A 14,646-nucleotide genomic window follows, 5' to 3' on the forward strand; every position below is an offset into this window, starting at 1 on the left:
GTTTTGCATGTTTTATTCTTTTACGATTCATAAGTGTGTTATATTTCTAGTGAATTACTTCAGTATGTTAAATGTGCAAAATATATTTTTTTAATACTACGCTAGTTGTACTATACTGTTCAGTAATGTTCTATTACCTAATATGTATTGCATTTGTTATTTAATATTTTACTATCAAGTTTGTATAAAACGATTTTGAAATACGAATAGTACTCTTAATTTCACTGCCTGATTCTTTTATATTTTATATAATGCTCGTATTTACTTAGATATGTGTATAACTAAAAGCTGTGAAGCACTTATTAAAGTTACACACTGTTTTGTTAATTTTAACGTTAAGTCATTAATGAACTGTTGTCTCACTATTCATTAATGAGTTAAATGAGATTTAAGTTTCTTGTGGATAAAGTTATATGTACATAAATAATTGATGTTTTCTTTTTTTATATTAACAAATATACTTAGACGAATTAAGATTGTATTTCTGATCTTTAGAAGGGCCGGTAAAAATGGGTTCTCCCGTCCACTTCTACTATCTTATGCATGTAGTGATTTTGTAGTGGGATCTCCGAATATCGAAAATGAAGATAACATTTTTTGGTTGTAGGTATTCTATTAATAAATAAGAAAAACAGCTGTTCAAGCAATATTTATGAAATTGATGGTGCACAACAAACATTGGGAATGTCTAAGCTAAAATGAATGAACTTAAAATTAGAATACTACATAGTGTGCAGTGGTGGTCGGCATGAGGCGTGTTCGGTCTAGTCGTGCGCGGCGATGAAGAGCGCGAGCGCGTGCAGCGCGGCGGCGTCGGGCTCGTAGTGCGGCGCCAGCGGGGCCCGCGCGACCAGCACCGGCGCCGCGCGGGACTCGTCCGCGTACAGCGGCACCTCCGCGCTGCGCTCCCACGCTATGCTATCACCCTCCTGACAAATCAACACAAATCCTCTATTACTCAAGCTGACAGTTAGCTTGTAGTTCCTTTGTATGTTATCAACACTGAACAAAAATAGTCTGAATAGCTTCCAGCCCCACACATCACGGAGGAAGGGAGGATGAGCGGAGATGTTATAATAAGGCACGTAGGTCACGAGCTTCTTCGAACACCCGTATTTTGGCGTGCTAGTTCGTCACTTGCACAAGCTCCATTAAAATTTAAGCTTCATTAATCTATTGCTAACACTTTTTATCTTATTGACAAAGGGAATGAGCAATAGATTTAAAGAAGCTTTAACTTGAATGGAGCTTTGTGCAAGTGACGGTTAGCGTGACATTGTTGACTCACCTGCAGCACATAGCGCAGCAGCAGCGGCGGCGCGGGCGCGTGCGGCGGCTGCGCGGCGGTGCTCGGCTGCAGCGCGGCGCCCGCCCACACAGCGCCGCACAGCCGCAGCCCAAGCACCACCACCCCACCGTCCGTGCTCTCGCCTAAAACGAAATCTTTTCATTTACGGTTCTTTTCAACAATATTCTATTCATCTGTTGTTTTGCTTACTAGCGATCGAATTTTGGCATTAGCCCCATACCTATCTCAAGTTACTCTAGTAAGCAAAACATCACATAGACAGAATATTAGAACGGCTACGGGCGACGGTGATGTCAAATCATTTACTTTCATTTAAGCCTTTACAAGCACTTATGAAAGTCAAAAGTAGTTTCCAATGGAGAAGAATGGGCAAGAAACTCAATGGTTACTTTTCTTTTTAATAAAAGGTATTACAGTGTGTTCTGTATGTATTGACACATATCTACAATATGCGAAATTCAAAGAAAAAAGATCAATCAAAGACAAAAAAATATGAAAATAAAATGACAAAATCAGTGCGTTCGCGAAGGTTGTTAAAGATTTTATTTATGCAGATATGTAAGACGTCCTATAATTGTGTATGGTGTAAAAATTTGTGTATGCAGCCATGTGGAGAAATTACAAAAACAGATCCGCTGGCGAACGTTGGCGAACGTTGTCCTGGCGGAACTTTTTAATCCATAAACTTTAGAAAAAGAGATGTGTCCGAAAATTAGTGTGTATTTGTGTATAATTGATATGAATGAAATGCAAACTTCGAGAAATTCAAGTTTCCGCCATGCGAACGTTTGGCCATTAGCTAGTTTTCAGCTATATAAGTGCGACATAGAGAGTTTGAATGTTTATATTTGTTTAAAAACAGATTTAGAAAAAGTCGTAGGGTTTAAAAGAAAAAAATATAAACAAAAATACACTTTATTATTTGTCAAAGTGAAGTTCATACGTACCATGTTCACAGAAATAATGATAGCCCTGTTAGACTGTAAAACAGTGAGGAACAGATTATCACGACAACATTCAACAAATAATACCAGAACTGAAATTATCCATAATTGAAAAGAATAGACGATGATGTCTGAGACGAACGAAATGTTACATGCAGCCGTTCTAGGCAGCACGTCTTAACTTGAAGGTTAGTATTTATTAATATGGTACAGGTGCACAATGCGCTGCTAGGAAAAATAAAACAATTGCATATCTTGAATGAAAAATATTTTTTTAATAATAATGCCACTACCTGCGACATTTTAGTTAAAATACGTAACGTTTATTAACGTTATTTTTAATCACGTAGTTAAGTAATTTATGTAAGTAATAATAATAAAAATATTTTTGTACACGGATATTTAAATAGAGAAGTACTTGTTAATTGAAGATTTATTTTTATCGTAGATAGTGGCATTATTATTAAAAAAATATTTTTCAATCAAGAAATACAATTGTTTTTTTTTCCTAACGCTTGTGTACGCAACTGTGCCATATTAATAAATACTAACCTTCCAAGTTAGGAACGTTGCTTAGACAATGGCACGGCCGCTTTTTTGTAGCTATCCGAACTTGGTCGGATTATGTAGGGTTTCGATGCTCCGTCAGTATTATAATTGTCTTTCTTTAATTACTGAATTAAATGACATGAAATTTTGCAAGTGAATAGTTGAATGATTAAACTAATTATTGGCATACATTTTACCATGCAATTCCTTTAGAACGTCGTGATATTCGACTGCTTTGTAAACAGTGATCTGTTCATGGTAAAATATCCTATAACTTTTTAATTACTAACGGAACATCATTGATACTTGGCAACATGTTGGAGACACTTACAAGGTTTGTGTGAACGTGAAAATCTAGACCCCAAACTGCATACTTTAAGACGACTTAGAAGACCTAATAAGTGTATTTTACGTTTATATTTTTATCTTTTAAACCCTACGACTTTTCTAAATCTGTTTTTAAACAAATATAAACAAATTCAAAACAACGTATGTAAAAATCTACAGCTCTCTATGTAAGCGCTTTATATGAAAACTAGCTAATGGCCAAACGTTCGCGTAGCGGAAACTTGAATTTCTCCGAAGTTTATGCATGCACTGATTTCATTCATACATAATCAATTATACACAAATACACACTAATTTTCGGACACATCTCTTTCTTCTAAAGTCTATGGATTGTGTTCCGCCAGGACAACGTTCGCCAACGTTCGCCCAGCGGAATCTGTTTTTGGTGAATTTCTCCACAATGGCTGCATACACAAATTTTTATTTACCATACACAATTATAGGACGTCTTACACTAATTATCTGCATAATTAAAATCTTTAAATTCAACAACATTCCGCTGCGCGAACGCACACGACAAAACTAAAACTAACATTTCTTTTAGCCAGTCATAAAATAAATGTTAGTTTTAGTTACTTAGGTAACATGTTGTCCAATGCTTACCCTCGGTCCAATTCCACTTGACGGAGAGCGTGAGCGCGTGCACACTGCAGGCGAGCCGCGCCGCCGTGTGCACGCGCAGCGCCCACACCACGCGCGACGGACGCAAGAACGAGCGTAGGTCTATCTCTGAATCGAACAATACAAATATTACAACATACCTATGTTTTTCGTGTACTTTGCCATGCGTAGTAGACTACGTAAGTGAGGTATAAATTATCCAAAGGGTAAGACTGACTTCAAAAGGGGAAAATTTTACATGCTGCATTTGCTAACTTACAATACTAAATCAACCTCAATGGTAAGCGAGCCCAACGTCGGACCGATTTTTTGTAGGGCGTTCTGGCTAGAAGTTTCCGACTGATTTTTTGTAGGACGGATACGTTGCACTAGGTTTTGCACCAGTGTGTTCTTTTTTTCTGCTACAAAAAATCGGTGACCGATTAAATATCGGAGGCGTGCGGGCAGCCAATAAGCGCTACCTTTTTTATGGATGGAATAAATCATCAAATGACCTCCCGCTGTGGGTAAGCAGCGGTGAGGGAATGTCAGACTTTTACTGACTAAAATCAATCGTGTTCCTTTGAAGGCTTTTTATGTACCAGGGCCGCGATAACTTTTTCGAACAATCCCGCAGCTCCGGCTAATAAGCGCTACCTACCTGTGGGCATATAGTTGTCGCTGAGCGGAGTGTCGAGGCGCGAGAGTGCGGCGCGGGCTCGCAAGGCGAACTCGCGAACATACGCGTCCACTGCATTCGGGCCGCTCCACAACATGTGCCACTCATCGCTCACCTACACAGATAAATATTATTTTACGTTGCCTTTTGAAAATGAAGCGTATGCAAGGGCTCAAAAAAGGTTGTGGGCTCATCCATCAAATATGGTTGTAAATTCGTACATAAGGGAGAGTACATTTAGAAGTTAATACGGGGAGTACATAAGCATAGAAGTTTACCCAAATAAAAATAGGTTTAGGAAGTAACAAAGGTATATCAGAAGAGACTGGTAAATGTCGATTGATACAGACGTGCAACATGGGTGTGGCTCGCAGATGGGCTCGCGCTAGCGCGGCGTGCAGCACCCGCGCCGCGCGCGCCGCGTCCCGCGCCTCGCCCGAGCACACGCACCACCACCAGCCGCTGCCCGCCTGGGAATACACACATTTACACTAACTCCCTTTATACTACACGACGCGAGCAACACGGCACGTTTTGAACATACGGCGCATTTACAGTGCCGGTTGCCAAAATAACGTTATGCGTTGTTCACATATTTTTATGGACACCCATGCAAAACCCATAAAAAAGTGTGTGGAAAAGATGTGTCGCATACTGCCTCTAATGCGATGGCGCCATCAAGCTTTCCCAGCAGAAGTCAACGACTGCCATCGTGCGAACAATGATAAGTATGCATACCTTACTTATTGGTTAAACACAAAATGTTCGCATACGCACCTTTTCGATTTGATAATCTGCTTTTATGAACGGACTTCCTGACATAAGTTTCTTCCATAGAGACAAGAGCGCCTTCAACGGTGTTATATTATCACTCTTATTGACCACGCTGACTGTGGAGTTCAATTCTGCAAAGAGAAACGACCATTGTAAAGCACTTTTACGTTGACGATATAACATATCAGCCGATTTACCAATGCTAGGTACCTTTAAGTCTAGTGACGATATCATTGGCGGCATTTTTTTCCCAGGCCACGCGACAGTTGGCCGGCAGAGCCAACAGTTGCGGTGAGTCGATGTCAGGCAGCGCGTCGAAGGCAACGGTATAATCCTAAATGGGGAATCAAAGTTGTGATGCAATGTACTGATTCACATGATATTAACGGTGATAAATAGAAAATAACTTTGTTTTCAAATGTAAATACATTTACAAATGTGCAGGGGCCAGTGGCGGCGTAGCATCGGGTGGCACCCGGGGCGGACTACCTATTGACCCCCAAATGACAAAATATAAATCACGGACTAAAATTGTAAATTAAAGTACTTAGAAATCGTGTAGATTTCATTCATGATGCTTTTTGCTAGGTTTACCATAAAGAACCCGGAGACAGATCACTGCAAACTTACAAAGCGATGTGAGCCCGTAATTTTTGAGTTTTGGGACAGTAAAGTACCAGACCGAGTTTAAAAGAAACCGCCGTAAAGTATAAAAGTCGCGAGCGCAGCGAGCGCGAAAATTTTTAGGTTTGGGGCACAAAAGTACCCAAAACAGTATGAAAAAAAAAACTCCTATAAAGAGAAGACGCCGCGAGCGCAGCGAGCGCGAAATTTTTGAGTCTTGCAACACAAAAATACTCAAACAAGTTTGAAAAAAAAACCAGTGGAAAGTCAATAAGCTGCGAGCGCAGCGAGCGCGAAATTTATTGAGTTTTGGGACACAAAAGTCCTCCACCTCCTAAACAGCTTAGAAATCGTCAGCGTAGAGCGTCTTTAACTTTTTGTTATATTGAGGACTCAAAGAGTTAGCGCAGAATAAATGAGAAAGTATAAAAAAACCGCGAGCGAAGCGAGCGGATTTTTTTTATAACTTTGAGGAATTAAGTAATCCGGTAAAAAACAAGAAAGGGGTGACAGCCGGACTATGTCACCCCTCTCAGTGCCGCCTCGACGCATGTACTGTTGTAGTTTTGTTTAAAATTTTAATAGCGTGCAGTGACTGGTAGTGAACCTAGGCTTTGCAGATTAGAATGGCACCCTCAGTGACTTGTCCCTTCTGCCCGTCCATCCTGGTCATGCAGATATGTGCCGACCGAGATGGCACCCCCCGAGACGTGGTACCCGGGGCGGACCGCCCCCTCCGCCCCCCCCCCCTTACGCCGCTACTGGCAGGGGCACGATTTTGCTTAGTAAAAAATGTCAACATTGAATAAAAATTGAATCGCAATAGCCGTTTTAACCTTAGCGGGCATTCTGCTACTAATATAAGACCAATCGTATTTCAATGACATTTCATTGGTTTGCTATTGGTCTGCTATTTGGTCTAAATGGTAGTTTGCTCTACAATCATATTGCAATCCTAAATACCTAAATAATAAATATATTTAAAAGCAAACATAGCGGAATATCACATACATTTCAATCTTAAATGAGTCGTGATTGGATCTCAGTTGGATATCAGTAGTATTTCGCTTAAGTAAAATGAGCAGAATCGAGGCTGAGGTGGATAAGTGGGCACTTACCCTCAGCGATGTAGTGAAGGGTAGCGGCACAGTGAGTGGCACGGGCTTCCAGCGCGGCGACAGCGCGGCGTCGGTGAGTAGGCGCTGCAGCGCGGCCAGCACGCTGGTCGGCGGCGCTGCGGCGCGCCGCCGCGCCGCGCGCTCGCCGCCGCCGCCGCGCACCCAGCGCGCGCCCGCCGTAGCCTCGCCCCACTCCCACGCGTACCACTGCGACCAACCTAACCAGCGCGACGACAAACGGAGTGTTATGAGGGCAGTACATAAGGAAGACAATAAGGGAGTTAAGAGAGTTCATGTGCCGATTAGAATGCGACAAGCGACAGCTTATTTCCTCGCTCATACACTATAGCACATGAGCGAGAGTTGAATACAGCTGTCGCGATTTCTAATCCCATTCTTTATCGGCACGGGTTGTATACATGTAAGGGTCACATCCCACAAATCACAAGTGTTTTTATTTCAAATAGGCCTTTGCAGGCTTTTATGAAAAGTCACACTAGTTGTACGGTGCCAAAAGATGGTCTAATGGAGAAAAGCCGGCAAGAAACTCCATGGACACTCTATTAAAAGAGTAAAATGTACTGTTACATAACTATAGTGTACTGATAAAGTTACATGATGATGATGATGATGATGACTCCAGACCGATTTCGGTCACGGCGACTGCCTCAACTCCGTACAGATAATTGTCGCTGGTGTGCTCGCATATGACTACAGTAGCCAATCTTCTTTGAGAAGGTCCGCGCACATTGCGGACATGTGAGCACACCATTATCATAATTGTAACTGATTGCCGCGGGTGGTCGGGCTTTCAGTTCGTCGCGTCTAGAATCAAGCTCTGACCGACGACGCTCCTCAAAGTCAGAAACTTTGTTTCTAACTAGAGCTCTCCAATCAGGCCGTTGGGCTGCTAGCCCTTCCCATTGCGAAGGCTCAATGTCACATTTTTTCATGTGACGTTTTTGCACATCTTTATATCGGAGGAACTGTCCGCCCTGCTTTCGTTTGCCCTCCTTTAGTTCGCAATAAAAGATGCGCTTAGCCACTCGCTCCTCCGCCATACGTGACACGTGACCGCACCATCTAAGCTGTCGCCGCATAAGGTAAGCCCAATGCCACCGACATTGGCTCGTCGCAGCACTTCGGTGTTTCGCACACGATCAGACCATCGGATCTTAAGTATTTTACGTAGACATTTGAGGTGGAATTGGTCTAGTGTGCGGATATGCCGGCGGTACACAGTCCACGTTTCAGCAGAGTATAAGATGTTAGGCAATACTATTGCCATATAAACCGATATTTTGTAGCCAGTTTAAGATCATGGGAACGGAAGACCTTGGCATCCAACTTGCCGAATGCTGCAGCAGCAGCACCGATTCTGCTGTTGATCTCTACATCAAGGTCGCACTTCGATGTTAATGTGCTCCCCAAATAACGGAATTTATCGACCTGCTTTAACGAGTCCTCACCGAGTCTTATAGTCAGTGTCTCGACCGTTATTGTCCAGGACATAACCTCCGTCTTCTTGACACTATCTTCAGGCCAAATTTTTGACAAACCTCGTGAAAATTGGACATCAATTGTTGCAGGCTTTCTGGGGATTCCGCCACGAAACACAGATCGTCAGCATACATGATCTCGGTGATCAGGGCATACGATACTTTAGTGCGTGCCTGGCTAGATTGAAAAGATTGCCGTCGGTGCGGAAACGGATGCGAACTCCATCGGATGACAATTGTAAGGCATCGCGTACTACGACTGCAAAGTACAACGTGAACAGTGTAGCAAGCACGCACCCTTGCTTCACCCACAGGTAACGGGAAAGAAGTCTGACTGATCGTCATCGACAGCGACACAGCACTCCATGCCATCATGCAGGAGTCTCAGAAGCCTTACAAATTTATCCGTGCATCCTAACTTATTCAGTACTATCCAGAGGGCTTCGAGGCACACTGTCAAAGCCTTCTCAAGGTCGACGAAGCACAGGTATAGCTGTCGCCCCTGTTCACGGCTTGTAGTTGACGCAATGAAAAAATCGCCTCACAAGTACCACGGTCAGGTCGGAAGCCAAACTGGGTTTCCGGCAAAATCTTTCAGATAGGGTCATTAGGCGGTTCAGTAATACTCTAGCAAAGACTTTCCCAGGGACTGATAAAAGAAATACCGCGGTAGGAGTTGCAGTCAGAACGGTCGCCTTTGTTTTGTACAGAGCACAGATGAGAGACTTTGAAATCTGCTGGAATACGTTCCGTTTCCCACAAATGGACAAAGTTCATAAATGGCGGAATGCAACTCGTCACCACCATATTTGATCAATTCTCCCGGTAAAGAGTCCATGCCTGCCGCGCGATTGTTTGGCTGTTGTTTAATAGCAAGAACAATTTCGTTACGTGACAGTGGCTGATCCAGCAGATTTTCTACAGGTAATTGAGGTATCGAACTGATGTATTCTAGATCTGCTCGATCACAATTAAGCAAAGAACAAAGTGTTCTGCCCACCGCTTTAAAATGGCGTCTTTGGATTCTAGAAGGTCATTACCGTCCTTGGACTTTAAAGGAACCTTCAACGAATTTTTGGTACCAATCAGTTTTCGAACCGCCGTAGAACTCTCCGAGCTGATTAGTGTCAGCGAGCCACTGCATATACCGAGCTTTTTCCTGCCACCACCGATTTTTATTTCCCTAGTTAGTTTCCGCAGCTCCAGGTCACTCTTATTTATCTCTGCAGCACTTCTGCCTTGCTTTTTCCGCTACTTTCCTAAGAAGGGCACGGTGTTTGCCGATTGCAGCCATGAGAGCTTCATCATTCTCATCGAACCAGTCCTCGTTCTTACGGACTTTAAGACCCAAAGTACTTTTAGCGGTGTCCAGAATATGAGAAGATAAAGCTCCCCACTCAGCATCAGCATCCCTCGCACCGTTTCTTAGTGATGGAAGCGTACTAGCCAAGGTTTCTACGTACTGTTGTCTAGTCCCGAGATTCTGAAGCAAATCTACGTTGAAATGCGCAGGCTTCGCTCTGCCTGATCTGCGGGGACGACGTAGGCAAAGATTCAATTTAGTGACAACAAGCCGGTGATCAGTCCAACAGTGTGCTCCTCGCATTACGCGGGTTATTTGGACTTGGGAAATATCTCTTTGTCTTACAATTGCGTAATCAATCAAATGCCAGTGTTTTGATCGTGGGTGCATCCACGTTGTCTTGTGCTTGGCGCGAAGTCGGAACATAGTGTTCGTAATAGCCAAATCGAATTGAGCACAAAGACTAAGCAACAGTCGGCCATTACTGTTCATGTTGCCTGTACCGTGTCTGCCTAAAACTTTAGGCCAGGCTTCGTAGTCCCGCCCGACCCTGGCATTAAAATCACCCAGTAGGATCTGTTCACTGGGGCGTACGCGCTCGACAATGTGTCAGTTCCTCGTAAAATTTATCCTTGATGTCATCAGACTTGTCCAGCGTTGGAGCATAGACACTGATGACATTAAGATAATTGTTATGGTCAAGATGAAGGCGCAGTGTGGTCACGCGGTCAGAAATGTGAACAGGATATTCCTGAAGATGCCTCAAAAGATGGTTTTTGATAGCAAAACCAACACCAGACCGCCGCGGTTCAGAGGCAGCAGTACCTTTCCACAAAAGTATACCCGCCGCCGTGTTCCACCAGCCCCTTCGTCAGCAAGATGTGTTTCGCTGAGAGCAGCCACATCGACATTATAGCGATGAAGTTCTCGTGCTACTATGGCGGTTTTCGCTCGGGACAGGCGTTGGCATCACTATCAAGAAGTGTCCGAACGTTCCACGCGCCGAAAGTCAAATTGGTAGATGGTGTTTATTTTTATTTACTTTAGGACTTCGACCACGCAATAAATAGATGCAGAGGCAGCCGTGGTTACTACCCCTCTTAGGTCAGGGTGAGCATTTTGGGACACTTTTCTAGTCCCCCCTGGCTGAGCAGGGAAAGCAGTGCCTCCCTAAATAGCTGCTTTGTCGCCCGGTGCTGCCGAATCCATTCTGTCACCCCATGCAGAACGAAAGCGACCACGGCGTACATACATACACCCCAGAGCCGCCCGTGTGCAGGCATCAGACAAAGCCTGATTCGCATCAAACCAGACCTCTACTCTCAACCCATCGCCACGGGACTTAGCTGTAATCGGAGTCCATTTTCAGCAGTCAGGTGCGCAGGAATATTAAGTGGTGTTCGCGCAAACACAGATGCACACACTGTCCTCTCTCCTATCCCTAGTGGAACGGAAAACCGCTACGACTAGAGGAGAGTTTGGATGATATGTCTGGCCGACGGTAACTATACGCTCTCTACCGTCGCCCTAGGCCTTCCACAAATGCCGTGCTGCTACGCCGAGTCCGCCAAGCCCGTCACATATCTGCTGTGGGTTGCCTTCCTCGCCGAAGCAGACTTTTTGTACAACGCGGGAGAGAACCGCTATAATACATTCGATTGTACATGTCGAATGCAAGGCAGTTTAACGTCATGCCCAAGTTACATAATGCAAATGCAAACCGCCTCTCTAATATCAAATACAAGAAAATAAAAATAATAAGAATTACAAAAGTGATCAAGAATTAAACCTATGTACCTCTTTAATCTACGTGCCTATGTGCCTCTAATATAGACGCCTCAACGTGACCACGGCCGTTCTGCCAAGAACGAATCGACAGAGAAAAGACCTCTAGAGGTATAATCAGAGTGTGATCACAAAGGTAGATCTACCACTGACCGCTAGCTCCTTCCCTCTTCTTGACTTAGAACAAACTGATAGTGAATAGTAGATAGTCGTGAGTACCTAGCGGTATGTATGCGCGTCGCTCCTGCACGAGCGCGTGGAACAGCGCGAGCGCGGCCAGCAGGCGCACGGTGGCCGCGTCGCCGGAGTACGCGCCCCACGCGTACAGCGTGCTCATCACGTTGTTCTTCACGCCCGCAGGTGCCTAAGGGAATAACATAACAATTAGTACCTATTCACAGCAAATAAATAAATTGTGGGTTGCACCATTAATTTACTATAAAGATAAGCAAGTCTGAAAGAGGATTCAAATAAAATTGGAGTGAATTTTAGTATGACGGCTGATAGACAGGATAATATGGAATCGGAAAATATATTGGGAACAGGGCAAGCAGAAAAATAAGAATGATACCAAACCATAGTAAGCCATGAAAAAATAATGCACCTTATTTAATAATAATTGCAGCAGTCATTTCGGGGACTTAACGGTTGGTTATAGTTAGGGGAGTAGTTGTAATTAAATGCAGCAACCCACTATAAAAGTATAATTACTTACATAAATTAGTAGATAGTTCTTACCTCAAGTATAACGTTAACACAGGCATTAGAAATGAGCGGCGGCACTTCACGGTCTTCGGACAATATCCACAGCCTGAACTCTTCATGATATTGCTCCGCCTAAAAACAATAATTTGAAAGTCAAAGGTTTTATTTGATATAGATAGACCCATTAGAAAGGCCTAAATAAATAATAGTTACTTGTTATACAAGAGTGCAAAGTTGTTTTTTAACCGCGTGCTCAATTTTGATGACCGAGCAAGCGAAGGATTCTAAAATTGAAACACGAGCGTAGCGAGTGTTTCAATAATTAGAATCCTGAGCGATAGCGAGGGAATCAAAAGAGCACAAGGTGAAAAATCTTTGCACTCGAGTGCAACACGTAACTTTTCATCCCACCTCATCGAGGAAATTAAAAAAACAAAATGGCGCGCACACATGAGTATCAAGTTAAAGAAGAAGTACCTATTAAAGTTCATTTATTTGAAAACTCAGTTTAAAAATGAAACGAGGTTAAAAATCTATGTAAAAACAATAATAAAAATTACTTAATTAATTGAATAATTATTTTAAGCAGTATTTTATTTGTTTGAAAAGTCTTATCAAGATTGTCACAAATGGAGTATTGCACACGATGTTCTAAATTCAAATCACTTTGCCGCTCTAGAGGATAAAAACGGCTTTTGCGCTCAGATATCAAAGGGTAAAAGTACTCTTTCCGAGATGGTGGGATGAAAAATATTTCTCTTACACTATTTTTTTACATTTTTTTTACGTAAGGTATGTAAGGTTTTAGATTAATCTTGTTTTAAACGAACCGGTGATTCGAGGTAGGCAGCGATGAATGCTTGCAGGTCGTGTGTGAAGGGCGAGGCTCCCACAGTGATGGCCAGCCAGTTGCCGCTGCGGCAAGACTCCAGCGCCGCCTCCCATGATGTTCTCCCTTCTTCTATACCCACCTGATAGAAATATTATGGTAAAAGTCAGGGTGAGGTTTCACCGGTAACAGATAAGTGTCATTTAGTTATCTGATATTTGCCAGATAATGGCTGCTTATAATTTCTGCCAGATATTGCTATCTGAGACCTGTTAAACTAAACCTTTTAATTTATTTTTCAGACATTAGTCTTCTAGTTGAAATGAGTTTATAATAAACACTTTCAGTGAGGGTGCAAAGCTCACGTTTAAAAACCTTTACTGTACAGGGGTAAGAAAATATAATAGTGAATGTTTTTGTGTAACGGCAATGTGGGAGCACCCTGAGGAGCAGCGTGCGTTTCCGTAAACAGTTGTCGTAAAAGTTGATATCATTCCTAAACTAAATTCCATGCACAATTCCGCGTACGTGATCCCATACCCCTCCTCTACTGATGTCCCACCACCCGATGATACATAGAAGTGGTTTCTGTTCGGTGTGGACAAAAAGTTAAAAGCGTAGAATACGTAGGTACATGTGTGAGATGCGGTGCGGCGGCGGCGAGCACGTCCCGCGCATGCGCGGCCAGCAAGAGAGCGGGGCGCGGCGCGCGGCGGCTGCGGCGGGCGGCGCCACTCACGCGCGGGATCAGCGCGCCGCCCGCAACCACGCCCGCACCTGCACATAGAGGACCATTGGTACTATTGTGCGATAATTGCATAGAAGTGTCGATTCCTACGTTATGTATAGTTTAAAATCGTAAGTATCTGCAAAGGGCTAACACATTTTACGTGATGGGTTAACAAAATATATACCTACTTATTCTAGTTAAGCGTCGTAATTTTTAACACGACTGCTTAAAAATGCTGGTATTTTTGTTTCCCTAAAAAATATTTTTATTTGTAAAATTAAAAAACAATAGATAGTTTCTTTAAAGATAATTTTGGCAGTCCTTGGCAGGCGTTACGGGTAGTCAGAAGCCAGTAAGTCTGACACCAGTCTAACCAACTTGGGTTGCCACTTGCCAGGGTCACTGGGTTGAGGGGGTCAGATAGGGCAGTCGCTCCTTGTAAAACACTGGTACTCAGCTTCATCCGGTTAGACTGGAAGCCGACCCCAACATAGTTGGGAAAAAGGATGATGAAAGATAATTCTGAGAAAAGTACCTAATAATTGATCAACGAATGAGACGATAGCTCGATAGACACTGTCTGGTCTAATCACTGTTACAGCGACCACGGTTTCAAAGCCGCTCAGTTTAAACTTGCTCAATATGTTTATATCTCCCGATTGAAGAAATTCTTTCCAAACTTCTTGATTCTGAAGGGACAACCTGTTGTAAAAATCTTCGTTTACAACCTGAAATTAAATCATAAGTTTATTTATTTATACTACATACCTTTACCATTACAGGTTACCCCAAAGCCAAGTTAAAGTTGATAAACTAATATTCGTTATTCATACATAAATCTAGATCATGG

The 14,646-nt window shown here is 43.0% G+C and overlaps 2 protein-coding genes across 2 annotated transcripts in view; both read right to left on the reverse strand.

Moving 5' to 3' along the window:
• Positions 1-732: 732 nt before the first annotated feature.
• LOC135117405 (uncharacterized) lies at positions 733-3,936 on the reverse strand. Its single transcript, XM_064036631.1, has 4 exons — positions 3,912-3,936; positions 3,754-3,879; positions 1,289-1,431; positions 733-929 (listed from the first exon to the last, which is right to left on the reverse strand). The coding sequence occupies exons 1-4, from the start codon at positions 3,934-3,936 to the stop codon at positions 765-767; spliced, it is 459 nt and encodes a 152-aa protein (XP_063892701.1). The 3' UTR covers positions 733-764.
• Positions 3,937-4,340: 404 nt separating this feature from the next.
• Positions 4,341-14,646, reverse strand: part of LOC110372265 (cytoplasmic dynein 2 heavy chain 1) — a 53,331-nt gene continuing 43,025 nt past the window's right edge. Inside the window, exons 64-73 of the mRNA XM_064036632.1 lie at positions 14,332-14,524; positions 13,701-13,843; positions 13,068-13,208; positions 12,271-12,369; positions 11,752-11,896; positions 6,946-7,163; positions 5,414-5,537; positions 5,207-5,334; positions 4,780-4,899; positions 4,341-4,544 (exon numbers count right to left, since the gene is read on the reverse strand). Coding sequence (XP_063892702.1) covers positions 4,404-4,544; positions 4,780-4,899; positions 5,207-5,334; positions 5,414-5,537; positions 6,946-7,163; positions 11,752-11,896; positions 12,271-12,369; positions 13,068-13,208; positions 13,701-13,843; positions 14,332-14,524 — 1,452 coding nt within the window. The 3' untranslated portion in view covers positions 4,341-4,403. The remainder of the gene's footprint in view (positions 4,545-4,779; positions 4,900-5,206; positions 5,335-5,413; positions 5,538-6,945; positions 7,164-11,751; positions 11,897-12,270; positions 12,370-13,067; positions 13,209-13,700; positions 13,844-14,331; positions 14,525-14,646) is intronic.

Source organism: Helicoverpa armigera, chromosome 10, assembly GCF_030705265.1.
Source record: "Helicoverpa armigera isolate CAAS_96S chromosome 10, ASM3070526v1, whole genome shotgun sequence".
NCBI lineage: Eukaryota > Metazoa > Arthropoda > Insecta > Lepidoptera > Noctuidae > Helicoverpa > Helicoverpa armigera.